The sequence below is a fragment of the Canis lupus genome, chromosome 16, assembly GCF_048164855.1.
Source record: "Canis lupus baileyi chromosome 16, mCanLup2.hap1, whole genome shotgun sequence".
Lineage (NCBI taxonomy): Eukaryota > Metazoa > Chordata > Mammalia > Carnivora > Canidae > Canis > Canis lupus.
Genome location: NC_132853.1, coordinates 34,981,822 through 34,996,455, shown reverse-complemented (window position 1 = coordinate 34,996,455; position 14,634 = coordinate 34,981,822). Strand labels below are relative to the sequence as shown.

The following is a 14,634-nucleotide window of genomic DNA, read 5'->3' as shown; positions in this document are numbered from 1 at the left end:
TCCCTCAATGTCACTACATCAGAGAAATCCAAGCTCTGGCCCTTAAAGCTCATCGTTAGTCCTGCAGCGGTCAGACTGCCCTTCTGACATCTGGCAATTGGCCCTCAAGCCCCCTGGAGGGATGGGCCACCCAGTCTGTACATAGGATAAGATGCGAGGTCTGCTGCCAAGGTCAGGGCAGGATGAGACTGCACCCAGCTGGGCCCTGGGGAATGGGTCACCTGTGACTGTCCCCATTGCACTCATGCCTGGGGCCTGGCAAATCGGCTCTGGCCCACTTTTGCATCTGAGTCCCCTGACCCTCACCCTCTGCTCCAGCAGACCGGGTCCCTGCAACCCTCAGTCTGGTGGTGGTCTGGATCAACCAAAGCAAGCCCTCCCCGATGTGATGCGTGTGCATGAGCAAGCCAATACACTGTGACCTCCAAAACACTCTCCCAGCCTGTCCTGGGCTTTGCCCTCTCCTCTCTTATTAGCCGCTCAAATCCTGCCCCCTGCAGGAAACCCAGGCCTCAGGCTCAGAGGCCCAGACTGCCCCTAACATTGCCCACCAGAATGTGCCCAGCCCATTAGAGGGTTGGGCCCAGTCCCCTGCCCCAAGTGACAATGTGGCATTGAGCTCTCTATCCTCAGCAGAAGCCTTCATAAAGGCAACAACTGGGTCATCCACACAAGACCCGGGAGTCAGTGTCAATGCAGGGTGGGGGCAGGGAGGGGGAACAACAAGGACCTGAGGTCCTGGGGCGGGGTGGGGGGGGAGGAAATCCCCAGTAAGGTCAAAAGTCAGACACACCAAGGAGGCACCACATACCACTGGCTCCCACAGTCCTGTGAGCAACAGTCACCAGGGAGTCGGGGAGCACTGCTCCAAATCATGCGCTATTTTTTACCCAAAAATCAGGGTAAGGTGTCAAATATAGACAGTCAGAGGCCTAGGACTGAAAGACTAAACTCCATCTCTGAGGGGATCAGGCAGCTCAGAGAACTGATGAAGGGGGGGTGGGGGTCCTGACTCCCTCAGTGGTCCCCACCTCCTCCCCAGGTCCCAAGAAACACCCTCATCCTCTATCCAGGATCCCATAGCTCTCAGGACAGGGAGGCCGGAGGAAAGACTTGTAAGGTCGCAGCCTCAGAAGGGGGAGGGCTGGCCTGGGAGTAGCACCTTTCAGGCCTCAGCTGGGGTGAGAGGTGGGAGAGGGGCCACTGATATTCTAGGAGGGCTGGGAGGAAACATGGGCAGCCTCAGAGTCCAGGACCAGTTACAGAAACTTTGAGCAAAGAGATGAGGGCTTGGCTCTGGAGGGGTAAAGACAGGGTCCAGGCCCTGGACAGCCCCCTGCAGTGGATCTAGTGCTGGGCACAGCTGAGCCTGAGAATAGGGCCAGCTAGGCTGCATGTGCCAGCCAAGACTGGAGTGGCAGGAAGGGAGGAGGTGACCAAGGGCTCTTAATTCTTCCCGGGGATGTCCCCACCACTCCCGTTGGCACTGTTCTGAGGATCTCAGGGCACTGGCACCAGCCACAAACCAATCACAAGCGTGGTGGCAGGGATGGGGGTGCTGAAGGGCAGCTCCCATCCCTCTTTCAGGGCACCCGGAGAATGTGGCAAGAGGGCTTGGGGTTTGCCAAGGCCATGGGAGTGTGCCCTACCCAGCAGCCAAGAGCAAAGACATGTGGGCAGCTGCCAGGGCCCTGGGGGCTTTCCCAGCTCCCACCCCCTCTCTTCGGTGTCCCGCCCAAGGCCCAGCCCCCTCACGGGCCAGGCCAGGCACCTGCTCCCTGCCCAACACCTCCACCTCCCCAGCTGGCCCAGCACAGACCCCAGGGAACAGGGCCCCAGCGCCAGACTAGGCCTTTCCCCCCACCCTGAGTCACATGGCCCCAGCCTAGCTCACCCTCAAAGACCTGCTTCCCTCTTTCACTTCTGCAAACTTTGGGGTGGGGGCTACAGACAGGATGCAGGAGGACTGTGGTCCCCTACACCTCACCTTCTTTTAGGAAGTTCTTGGCTTCTCCCTCCTCTCTAGGGGGAGTGCAGGGGGGTGTTTCTAAGCTCTTGGTCCTCTCCCGCCCAGTGGGGTCAGGAGCAAAGTGGGGAGGGTCTCCTGAGGACACACACACACAGACACACACTTCCCACCACCCAAGCCCCCAAGAGCCTCGGGCGGCCTCTGGGAGGAAGAGTGCCTGGGAGAGGAAGGGGAAGCAGGTGTCCCAGGATGCAGGTGCGGCCGAGCCAGGGCGGCCAGGGCAGCCAGGGCAGCCAGGGCGAGGCTGCAGGCAGAGGAACCTGAGGGCAGGTCGGGGCAGGCCGCCCTCTGACAAACAGCTGGAAGTCCCCCACGCCCCCCTCCGGGTGGTAACTTCTGGGAAGGGGGCTGGGTGGCAGGGGCTGACTCAGCCTGCCAAACCCGGCTGGCTGGCGGGCTGGCGAGGCGGGGGCGAGGCGTGCACGTGGCAGGGGCGGCGCGGGGGCGGGGCGGGGAGGGGGCTCACTCACTTGGATGGGCGCCGTGCTGAAATGGATCTTCCGGCTCGGGGCCGGGTCCTCTTCTTCCGAGAGCCCCGGGATCTCCACGCACCCCGACTCGGGCTCATAGGGGGGCTCGCCGTCCTCCTCGTCCTCCTCGTCGTCCTCCTCCAGGGCGCTGCCCCCGGAGTCCTCCCCCAGCCCGCTGTAGGCGCTCACGTCCACCAAGTCCGCCTCCGAGAAGTCCTCCTTCTTGGACTCATCCGCCTCCTCAGGGGCCACGTCCGGGGCCCGGCCGTCGCCCAGCGCTCTTTCGGGCGCCGCCACGGTGGCCGCGGCCTCCTCGGGGCCCGCCTGGGCCTTCTGCGGCTCCTCGGGCGCGGGGCTGGCAGTGGTTGCCAAGGCGCTGCCATTCTCTAGGGCCGCGTGGACCGTCACCTCCGCCTGAATCACCTCCCCGGGCGCCGCCTCGGCCTCCGACTCCCCGCTCTCCTCCACCTCCACCGGCTTGATCTTGCGCACCTCCCGGGGCTTGGGGGGCGGCCGGGCAGGGGCCACCCGGTGCTGCGGAGGCTGCTGCCCGCCGGGGCCGGGGCCGGGGCCGGGGCCGGGGCCGGGGCCGGGGCCGCGCTCCTTGTCGGCCGGCGCATCCCCCGACGGGGCGGGCGGCGGCGGCGGCGGCGGCTGGAACACGCGGGACCGCCTGCTGACCAGCTTCGAGCCGGCGTGCGGGGCCCCGGCGGCCGCGGCCCTGGGCAGCGCCGGGCCGCGGTGCAGGCCGGTCCTCGAGTCGGCCTTCTCGAAGACGGCGCTGAGCTGGCTGACCGTCGGCGACACGGCGTCGGCGTCCAGCTTGTCCAGCGCCTCGGTGCTGCCGTTGAAGCGCACCACGACGTCCAGCTTCCGGTCCTGCAGGCCGGCGCGCTCCTGCCTCAGCAGCCGCCGCGCCGCGGCCTCCTTGTCGCCGCCCGAGGCCGCCGGGGCGCTCCGCTCGAACAGCTTCCGCGTCTCCTGCAGCCGGGACGGCGGGTGCGGCGGCGGCGCGGGCTGCGCCGAGGGCGCGGGCTTGGAGTCGAAGCGGCTCACGCGCTCCGACACGCTGGTGCCCAGCTTGAGCAGGGCGCTGTGGTCCACGTTCTCGTTGAGGCTGCTGGCCCGCGGCAGCGACAGGCGCACGCCGCGCTCGGGCGCCCGCGGGGCCTCGGTGGGGCCCGCGCCGCCGCCCGCCTCGCCCGGCGGCCCCGCCGTCGTGCCCATCTGCAGGAACATACTTTTGATGCGGTGGACGTTGGAGCCATATTTCTTGTGGTGGGCCGCCTTGGGCGCCTCGTCGGGCCCGGGCGCGTCGGGCGGCTTCAGCGCCTGGATGCCCGCCTCGTAGGCGCTGCGGTGCGGGGAGGCGCTCCGGAGGGGACCCCCGGGCCCCCGCGGCTCCGTCTTCATCATGGTGGGGGGAGGCGGGGGCGCATCCCCTCGCTTCCCGCTCCCCCCCTCCGACAGGCGGCTGGCCAAGTCGGGACCACCGCCCCCTCCCCCCGAGAAAAGAAACCCCGGAAGGCCTTTTGTAGGCTCCCCCCAACCAGGCTGCCAAAAACAGTTAACCCCGCTTAAAAAAAAAAAAAAAGGGAAAAAAAATCTCCGAGCGCCCTGTGTGGGTCGCCTCCCCCAATCCAGCTGCCACAGCCACCGGCCCCTCGTTCAGAGCCCGAGCGGCCTGCTGCGGTCGCCCCCACCCAAACGCGACAAGCGGCGGCCGGGGCCGGTGGGACCGCGCGCCCTGCCCGCGAAGCAGCGGCGGAGGCGCCGGCTCACATCGTCCGAGGCGGTGTCAGCGGGGCTGGCAGCCCGGGAGTCCCCCACCCCGGCCGGGGGCCTTGGCTCTCGGGGGGCCCGGCACCCCGGCGCCCATGGCTGCTCGGCCGGCCCCGGCCGCTCCGCCGCCGCCGCGCCACCCTCCCTCCCTCCCTCCCCCCCGCGCCCCGAGCCTCGGTCTTTCTCTGGCTCTGCCCGAGCGGCGGCTGCCCGACACCGAGCGGCTGCCCTTCTCGCCGCCGCCGCTGGGGGACTGGCACCTCTGGGTCCTAAAGGGATCGGATTTCCGGGGCTGGAGTCTGTGAGCCCTCCCCTTCCCCTCCTCCCGACCGTATCCCCTCCCCTGCCCCTCCCGCTCCGACAGCCTGACGCTGACCCCCGCTCCCGGCCCGTCCTCTTCAGCCCTTCCATCCCAACCTCTGACTGCGGCTTACCCAGACCCACCAAAGTAGGCCCCCACCAAATACTGGGGGAAGCGGTCCAGCCGCAGTGGTCTCACGGGTGGGGGTGGGGGGGCTCTTCACCCCAAACGTGAAGGGAGAGTCGTGGGGGCGGGGCACAGGATTATTTCCTTCATGGTCCTTGTAGTTCTCTAGTGTGGTTCAAGACCATCGGCATCAAAATCGCTGGGCACTTTAAACATTTTTTAAATTCAGATTTCTGGGCCCTCCTCCAAACTTTGTGAAGCAGAATCTCAGAGGCCGGCCCAGGAACCTGCATTTTAACAATTTCTTGTGGAGAACCTTTTGCAACCTTCTAAGGTGTGAAAGCTCCGCTCAGTGTTGCTGGCCTTGTGGTGGAGGAGGAAGGAGAACGGAGAAAGGAAATGGTCCTCATACCCCCCAGGTGGCGGCCCGAAGCTGGCCTTTGCCCTTTGGAACCCTGTAATGGGTTGTCCAGTCGCCAGCCCACTCTGCACCCAGGCTGCCAGGGAAGGGGTGGAATCCTTGTCTTCCACCCCTATGGGGGCACTCGCCTCTCAAACAGGGAGGAGGAATTCTGGAGGCCTGGGGCCAGAGTTTCACCAGTGAGAGCTCTGGCTCGGGTGTCGGACTGGAAAGGATCCTGGCCACTGTGTGCAAGTGTGTGTTAGCTAAGGAGGCAGGGGGAAAGCTAGTAGGGACTACCCATCCTCGGTCCTGACAACCCAGGAAGCTACTGTGAAGCTCTCCCCAACCCCCATATACACAGCAAGGAGCCTGGGGTTGCCCCCTACCCGTCCCCCACTGCCAGGGCTGGGAGTTAAGGTCCACTCCCTAGGCTGTGACAGGTCCAGATGCGCTACTTCACGCCACAGATCCCAGAAAATGATGAACAGTGTGGACCCTAGGACCCAGAGAACAACTCAGGCACAAAGCCTCCCCCCACTCCCAGCTGCTTCCTGCATCTCAGGCCTTCCTGCGGTCTCTGCCTCCTCCCCCGCCCTCTTCTCTTCCATCCTCTTCCTCTTCTTCCCAATCTCCCACTCTCTCCCCAGCTTGCCTAGAAGGGCTGTTGTAGGGAATCCTCCCACTCCTCCACTGTAGGGGTGTCTGTGGGTTTTGCGGGATGTAAGCCGGTTCGCACGTGCAGAAGAGCATGGGGGATGGGGTGTGGGAAGCTGCCTGGGAATCCTGAATATTGGGACAGGGAGGGGCCAGGAACCACGGGACTGGATCCCGAGGCTAGGGGGAGAGGGAAGATTTGGGCTCTGAGCAGGGACCGGAAATGAACCCAAACCTCAGGCTTTCCAGTGCCACCTGCCTCTTTGCCCAGTTGCCCAGGACAGTTACCCCTCCCCGATTTTATACTTTGGGATGGGACAGACTGAAGAAGCCATCCTCCACCTCTCCGCCCTTTCTAGAAAACCTTTCAGGAATAAGCTTTGGGACTTGGGTTTCCAAGTTCAAAGTCTGGGACTTGAAACCTGCCTCCACCCCCACCTCCCCTCAGACCCCCCAACCCCACTGTGGAAGTTGGGGGGAGACTGAAACCTCACCTAGTTGAGGGATGGGAGTTTGGGCATTGTCCCCAGAAGTTCTTGTGTGGACTGGAGGAAGGCGCAGGCCCCTGGGTGTTCTGCCCAGAATCTCCCACACCCTTTAGTGAGTCATCTTAACTGGTCCCAGCCCAAGGGGTCTGGGCCCACGCTTCTGGCCAGGTGGGGAAGCCAGCTCCTAAGGGTAGGAGGAGGAGCTGAGAACTAGCAGCCAGGCCTAGTGACCCTGGGACACCCCACCCCTAACACCTCCAGCAGCAGCTTCGGGTGAACTGGAATTGCTGGGAGGCTTGGATCTTGCTTGTCCTGAGACTTCCAAGGAAGAAACCCTTTTAAGTGCTTTGGGATGCACGAGGGTGGAGTCGGCCCAGAGCATGGATGGCTGAGGCTAATAATGACTGGGATTATTATTTCATGGGCTCCTGGTTAGCTCAGCGACACCCTCAGCCAGAATTCCCGAAGAAGCTTTTATGGAGCAATAAGTGCTTTACCATCACTCCTTCCCTGGGGTCAGGCACCAAGCTGGTTGGCCTGCCAGAATAGGGTGGTGAATGGGGTATTCTCTCCTCTGTCCCCTCCCTGCTTGCCTGGAACAGGAATCCCCCCCAACTCCCACTCCCCGCAAGGAGGGTGGGGAGAGCAGGTTGGGAGGATTATCATCCACCTGGAAAGGTTTAAACCTAATTTTCATTCCCCTGGCTATGATCCTCACCTCTCCTTTGGTTCAGCAACCCGGTGACCTAGCCATCTTTCCTATTGTCCTTTGTGGCGTAGGCCTTGGGGGTCAACAGTGCCTGATGGTCTTTAAATGGTGGTCCTTCCTCACCTCGCACCGGGAGAGAGGGTGAGGTGGTTCCCAAAGTTGACCCGCGAGCTAGGTTGCCAGAGTTCAAATCTTGGCTCTATCACTTGCTTGCTTTGTGACCTTGGAAAAGGAACTTAGTGTCTCTATCCCAGAGGATAAACTGGAACTGGAAAGTGGCTGGAACACAGAAGGTAGGGGGAATGGGGACAGAGATGCCTTTTCTAGTCCTTGCTAAAGGGGCTGGAGGCTTTCATGGGGAGAGAGAATCTGCCCTCCACCCTTCTCCTGATAGAGCCGCTGGTTTTCCCCCTACCCCCAAATCTGATGAGGACCCTCCTCGAGGCTTGGTAGTTTTAAACACCGGGTGTAACGGGTGATGAAGGCAGAGAGATCTGTGATAAGTCCTGAGCCTTCAGCGCCCTGGGCTGGGGCCTGGGCTGGGCGCCAGGCTGGCTTCTCTTCCCAGCCCTGGGGCCTTGAGACTTGGCCTCTGAATGTTGTGTTTCTGTGGCCACAGTCATCTGAGCAGAGGCTGGCCTAGACACTGCCCTTCGACCATTTTGTGGGGAGCCAGTGCTCCCTGCCCCAATCATTCCCCTTCATCTGTCCTCCTCTGCCAGGGACTTGGGCAGATAAGATGCTGGAAAGGCATGTGTGTTGTTACACGACTGCATAGAGGAAAACTCAAGTCCGGGATGTCGGTGCTAGAGGGTCCTTTGAAGGCCCTTGGTTGACCTGTTCCCAGGGGGAATGGGGAGGGCTGAGACTTGCCGGAGGGAAGTGACTTATCCAGTTTTAGAGGAAAGACCAGGCTGTGGTTCACAAGGTCTGAACTGAATCATAGCTTCACCCAGTTGCTGGGTTACCTGGGACTAGTCATTTCCCCTCCCTCAGCCCCATTTCCTCAAAAAGCTCAATTTGAATGTCTGAGTGTGTCTCCTGAGTGTGAAGACCCTTGGTCTCCCCCACTCCATGTGGAACAGAGCAGAAGAGAAGCTCTGAAGCCAGACTGTCTTTCTTCCTAACCTGCCATTTCCCGGTTAAGGGACTTCAACAAATTTTTTCATCTGTAAAGTGGAGACAACATAGCCTTAGAGTGTTGATGATTAAATGAGTTCTATGAGGGCCTTATGCATTCAGAACAGCTCTTGGCACAAAGCAGGAGTTCAGTGAGTCTATGGTTACGGATTGCATGTGTATCTGAACATGTATGGTGGTGTGTGCACAAGTGCGAGCGGGTGTGGCCAAAATGGGCATCAGCGTTTGCATCTCTATGTGGGTCTTCAAGAGACTTGGAGCCTCTCCTCTTGCCTCTGCCTCTAGCCTTTTGCCTCGTTTCCTTCTAAGGTCTATTATATGGAAACCTGAAACATAAGCACCCCCTCCCTGCAGCCCCTCCGGATCTTCTGGGGTCATTCCTGGAATGAAGGTGACCTCCCTTCTCTATTTGCCAAAGGGTTTTTATTTCTGCCCCTTGATACCTCAATTCCCCCCACTGCCTGCACAGGAACAAGGGTCCCTTGGTATCCACCTACAGAAGGAGGAGTCAGGGTGTGTGTGTGTGTGTGTGTGTGTGTGTGTGTGTGTATGTTGGGGAATGGGGAAAGGGTGGGACAGAGGAAAGATTTCTCCAACTCATCAGTTGCCTTACAAGAAAGCCTATATTTAGCCAGGCTTAGAGGGCCTGTAAATATGTATTTTGCAATACAGACAGCCATAGCTGTGGGAGCTCCAGAGATATGCAGGGAGGTCAAAGAAAAAATCACCCGGAAAGATTGGGCAATGTAGTTTGTCATCAGCAGATTCGAAGGACTCTTTCTACTGCCTGCTCCAACTGCTAATAATATACATTCCTGTGTTTTGATGGTGGTTTCTATTTTTCATCTGCTCTCTGGATCTTCCATAGTGGGTGCCTGAGGAGGAGACTGGCTCTGAGTTACCTTCCGCCACCAGCCTTTGTCTCACCTGCTGTGGGTCAGGGAAAAGAGCATCTTGCCCATGCCAGCTCCCTTCCCGACTAGCTCTGCCAGGCTCAGCCTGGCGGGGCACCTGGCACACGTACAGCCTCTGTAGTCCAGCTCTCCCGTCTCCCACACTCAACCCCTTGCATTTGAGGTGACCTTGAGGGGACAAATCCTGCCACTTCAGAGCAGTTCTCTTTGAGAAAACTCTTCTTCTTAAAAAAAGAAAGAAAGAAAGAAAAAGGATGAATATATATATGTATGCTATATATGTAATTTTAGTTTGAAAAGTTTCTTAAAAAATAAGAAAAGTTCCCATGTAATGAGCAGAATTTATAAGTGCTCTAGCATTGTGTCATTTTTGCTTTATGTTCTTTCACAGGAAAGGACATGAAAGTTGGTGCTTTCTCTTTGCCCGGTCCCATTGTCCACCATACCCACCATCGCGAATCTGGGATGCATGCACCCTTTATAGCTCACAATTTATTATTATTATTTTTATAAGATTTTATTATTTATGAGAGAGAGCACACGAGTGCACGAGAGGGGGAGGGGCAGAGGGACAAGCAGGATTCCCGCTGAGAGGGGAGCCCCGCAAAGTGAGGGGCTTGATCCCGACCTGAACTAAAGTCAGATTCTTAACCAACTGAGCCACCCAGGCACCCCTATTATTATTAATTGTAAAATACATGAAATAACATAAAATTTGCTACTTTAACTCTTTTAAGCATTCAGTTCGGTAGCATTAAGTACCTTCACACTGTTGTGCAACCATCACCACCACCATCTCCAGAACTTTCTCATCTTCTCAACTGAAACTCTGTCCCCATTAAACACTAACTCCCCATGTCTTCCTCCTCCAGCACCTGGCATCCTACTTCCTGTCTCTATGAATGTGACAGCTCTTGATACCTCATGCAAGGGGGATCATAGAGCATGTGTGCTTGTATGCCTGGTTGACTTCACTTAGCATAATATCTCAAGGTTGACCCATGTTGTAGAATCCGAATTCCCTTCCTTTATACCTCTAGCCCATAATTTGATATTTTCCCTACCCACTGAAGTATTCATAAAATAGCAGACACTAATGCTTTCTGTATTGTCAATATGTATATAAAACAACCATCCTATTGTGTGGATCATTTTGGTCTTTTGTTTTTTCTTTCATTTGGCATGTTTTTCACAACAGAGCCACACTGATACATGTGGCTCTGATTCCTTCACTTTAACTTCTGTTTGTTATTTCATCATGGGAATAAGCCACAATTTATTTATCAGTTCCTCTACTGAAGGGCATTTGAGGTGTTTCTGTGTTTTGCTATTATAAACAGGGCTGCAATAAACACCCTTGTACTTCTGTGAACACATCTCAAGAGCATATACCTCTGAGCAGAGAGCCAGAGTCGTGGGCAGGCACACTTTCTACTTGTCTAGTACTGCCTGACCACTCTCCAGTGACGGCTCCGCTTTATGCTCTCGCCACCAGCATTTGTACAACATGTCCTGTCTGACCACATCCTTGCCAACATCTGCTCTTGTGAGACTTTTTATTTTTGCCAGTCTGATGGGTGTGAAGTGATACCTCATTTGAATCTGCATTCCCTGCCTATGAGGTCGCACATCCTATCATGCTCATTGACCATCTGGGATTCCTCTGGGCAAATTGCTTACGTCCATATACTTGCTATCTGTTGCACCATTTTTTTTTCTGGTGCACCTTTTGATACGAGTATAGAAAGCCCAACTAGACGTGGTTTAAGCAAAAAAGGAATTTTATGATCTCACATAACAAGAAGCCTTAGGGTTGGTTAAATTCAGAATCTCAGCTGTGACAACCAAGAACCAGGTTCTTCCCATCTTTCTACAAAATCCTCCTCATCATGTTGGCTTGCCTCTTAGACTGGCCCCTTCATGGTCCACAGGGGTGGCCTCAACTCCGGGTGTCTTGTGCAGACAAACGTCCAGAGGCAGAAGTGGACGTTTCTTCTCAGTGTCATTTTCCCAGAGGCCCCACAGGAGATTTCCCTTCTGGGCTTGGTGGCCAGAATTGCATACATGTCCACACCTAAGCCAACCACTGGCCAGAGAAACTGTATCACCATTCACCTGGTGCATCTGGAGAAGGCCCAGCCTCCCCAAAACCTAGACTCTGGATTCCTGAATCGTACCAGGGTTCCAGTAGGCAGGGAAGAAGGGAAGGAATGCCATTTGGGGTGGTACCCAAAAGGTCTATGCTTTCCTTATTGACTTGTAGGAGTTCTTTATATATTTTGGATACTAATCTTTTAGTTGTTTATTTTTAATTCAAATAAAAAACATTTTCAGTGCAGTTGACACATGTTACATTGTTTTCAGGTCCTTTTATCTGTTTCACATGCTGCCTACGTTGTCACCCAGGTTGTTGCTTGCCTTTTAACTCTGTTTATGTCATAGCAGAAAGCCTTTTCGTTGTCTTTTTTTTTTCTTTTTTGTAATGTAGTAAAATTGATCAGTCTTTTGTGAGTTGCATCTCTTGTCTGAGAAATCTTTTCCTATCCTGAGATCTCCTACATTTTCTTCTAAGTATTATAAAGTTTTGCTTTTTTCACTTTTAGGTCTTCAGTCCATCTGGAATTAATATTTATGGATGGTGTGAAGATTTTTCATTCGAAAAGCCAATTGTCACAACACTTTTTATTAGTCTGTTCCCTCTCACTGAGTCGCAATGCCACTGACATCATAAATCACATTCCCACATATGCTTGGGTCTGTTTCTGGGCACTCTATTCTATTGATCTCTTTGTCTAGCCCAGCACCAATACCACATTGTTTTAATTACTATCCCTTTCAAATAAGTCTTGGTATCTGTTAGGAGCTTATTCTTTTTCCAAATTGTCTAGGCTCTTCTTGGTCCTTGGCTTTTCTGTATGAATTTTAGAATCGGCTTGCCTAACTGAAAAATCCTATCGGGATATTTATTGGACTCTCGTTGAATCAGAAGATTAATATGGAGAGAATTGTCTTCATGACATTGAGGCTTCTCATCTCTAAATTTAAAACATCTCTCCACTTATTCCTTTTATAGCCTATAGTTTTTATAGTTTTACAGCCTATCGTTTTTCTTCATAAATATCTGTGAGTTTTTTCAAGGTTCAGTACAATTTTAATTTTATTTTTAATGATTTATTTTTAAAAAGATATTACAGTTTCTAATAACTTATTGTTGGTGTATAGAAACACTATTGGATTTCCTATTTTATTTGTATTGGATATTAATTTTTGTCCAGCAACCTTGCTGATCTTAATAACCCTAATAACATGCCTGCAGAATCTCTTGGATTTTCTCTGTAAATAATCATACCATCTGCGAAAAATGTCAGAGATTTTGTTTCTTTTATTTTCCTAATCCTTCTATCACTGAGCAGTAGCTTCTAAATCCAACTTCTCCCAGCTCTCAGGCAGTGCCAGTGGGCTGGCCCTGGGCAGCTATAGTCTTGCCCCTTCAGCTATAAATAAATAAAAGACCCCTTACTTTCTCCAGAGCTTTACAGTTTACAAAGCACTTTCGCTTTCATTATCTCATTGATCCTGATTACTCCCCACGTTACAGAGAGGGAGCATCTTGGCTCCCAGTCCGGAGACTTGGTTGGGCCCCGAATACTGGGCTGTGAGACCTCTGACAGTCCCTCCCCTTCTCTGTTTCGCCTGTAAGCTAAAAAGTTTGGCCAGGGCTGGGTCTCTGGTATTCTCAGATCCATGATTGATGATTGCTCTGGGCGGTCACAAGGCTCAAGGAAGCTCTTTGAAGACCAACGATAAAAATAATAAAAGGGGGTGGAGGATTCTGGTACACTTAGATCCTCAGCACCTCCACTGGCGCCCCCAAACATCTAGGGGAGTGGGGAAATATGGACGTGCCCTTGCAAGTCGGAGGGTTGATACAAATGATGGGGACCGTGGGGAAGAGGGCATTGTGTCCAGCCCCCCCGCCTGCAGGCGCATTCTCCTCCCCGCTTGAAAGAACATCCTCTGGTCCCGGAAGGGGAGGACGAGGTAAGGCTTGAGGCCGTGGGCCTCCTCCTGCGTCGCCCCCTCTAGCTGCAGAGCTCAGCAAACACTTCTGACGCGCATCCCCAACCGGGGCGGAGCGCTCCCTCCCCTGCACCCGACCCCCCCCACCCCCGGCCCTGTCCTCGCTCTGCCCCAGTACTGCGCAGGCGCAGGTTCAGGAGGCAGCCGCGAACGCGCCCTCTCGTGGCGGACTGACAGATCGCATCCTTTGTTGTGGTGCTGGGGGCGGCAGAGAGGAGGGGGGAAGATGTGGGTGGAGTCTGGGAGGCAGATGCGACAATCAGATCACAATGATGAGAATCCCTTTCCTTTGTCCCTCATGACAACATATAATCCCCCCGTTGTAGGTGCAGATGAAGAAAATATGGGCCTCAGAAATCAGGAGGCTCATATAGACAGAAGTGGAAGGAACGAGTTGGGGAGATGATGCATTCATTCATTCAATCATTCATTCATTCAGCAAATATTCACTGAAATGGGGACAGCCAGAGACAAAGGACCAGAGGAATTAAATGGAGACACTGATAGGGGGAGATCCGGCAGAAATATCCTCATATTTCGACGAGTGTGGAGATGCAGAGGCCTGAGCCACCTATCCCCCCAGAGGGATGCTTCAGCTGGTGAGAGCCACATGGGGAGCTCAAGAAGGGACTGGACTACTCGAGGGCCAGAAGGGACACTAGTCACAATGGACTGAAGCAATCGAATATGTTTAAAGCCATCAATTCTTAATTATGCTACTGTTTTTAAAAAACTAACTGGCCCAAGTTTGAAAGGGGCTAGAGAATCAACTCATTATTTCAAAATTCACAAATGCAGGAACAGAATTGAGTATTTATCCCATCTTTGCTATATGAGCCACCACACTCAGTAACCAAATAGTAAATGAGGGGCAGTTTCTGTGTCGAGAATTATTCCAGCTAATAAAGGAAGGAGTGATTGAATGTGGTATCACCATTGGGGGCGGGGAGGGAGGGAGACTGGTGGATGAGGCATGAAGCATCCATGGTTGCTATGCTTCTGGATGGAAGAAGCAGTACCACCATCTGTGAAGTGGTCTTGCCAAAGAAAATAGAACCTACACCTGATCAGGACTTTCAATCCAACTACCATTTACAGGAAATAACAATGTACAGGAAATACAATTTACAGGAAGTACAGAGGGTCAGAGAGACTTGTTAAAGAACACACTAGACATGCAATCAGCGAAACCCAGACTGGAAGATTGCACACCAAATAGCCTGGTTCTCTCAAGGAAAGAGACAGAGAGAAAGAGAGAAAGAGAGAGGTTTTAATGGGGGAATCTATGGATTTAAAGAGATTTAAAGGAGACATATCCATCAGTTGTAGGGTGTGCACCTTATTTGGATCCGGATTCAAACAAATATATTGTAAAAAACAAAAAACAAAAAACCAAACACATTTATAAGAAATTGGAATTCTGAACACTATAGGTCTGATATTAAGGAATTATTAACTTTAAGGTCTGCTAATGTACTAGTTGTAATAATTGTGATTGTTTAAAAATGAGTCATTCTATTAAAAAATAGTAAATTAGA

The 14,634-nt window shown here is 54.2% G+C and overlaps 1 protein-coding gene and 1 long non-coding RNA gene across 4 annotated transcripts in view; one reads left to right on the top strand and one right to left on the bottom strand.

Moving 5' to 3' along the window:
• Positions 1-4,406, bottom strand: part of PPP1R9B (protein phosphatase 1 regulatory subunit 9B) — a 16,323-nt gene extending 11,917 nt beyond the window's left edge. Inside the window, exon 1 of one of the 2 annotated variants that reach the window (XM_072780122.1) lies at positions 2,500-4,406. In XM_072780122.1, the coding sequence (XP_072636223.1) occupies positions 2,500-3,915 (1,416 nt within the window). In that variant the 5' untranslated portion in view covers positions 3,916-4,406. The remainder of the gene's footprint in view (positions 1-2,499) is intronic. The other variant, XM_072780121.1, reaches the window with a different exon arrangement.
• On the top strand, positions 4,283-14,634 carry LOC140606554 (uncharacterized). Of its 2 annotated transcripts, none has more exons than XR_012008899.1 (2): positions 4,283-4,729; positions 13,423-14,634. It is a non-coding gene; the product is annotated as an uncharacterized lncRNA (long non-coding RNA). The 2 variants fall into 2 exon arrangements; XR_012008898.1 differs by lacking the exon at positions 4,283-4,729 and adding an exon at positions 9,325-13,057.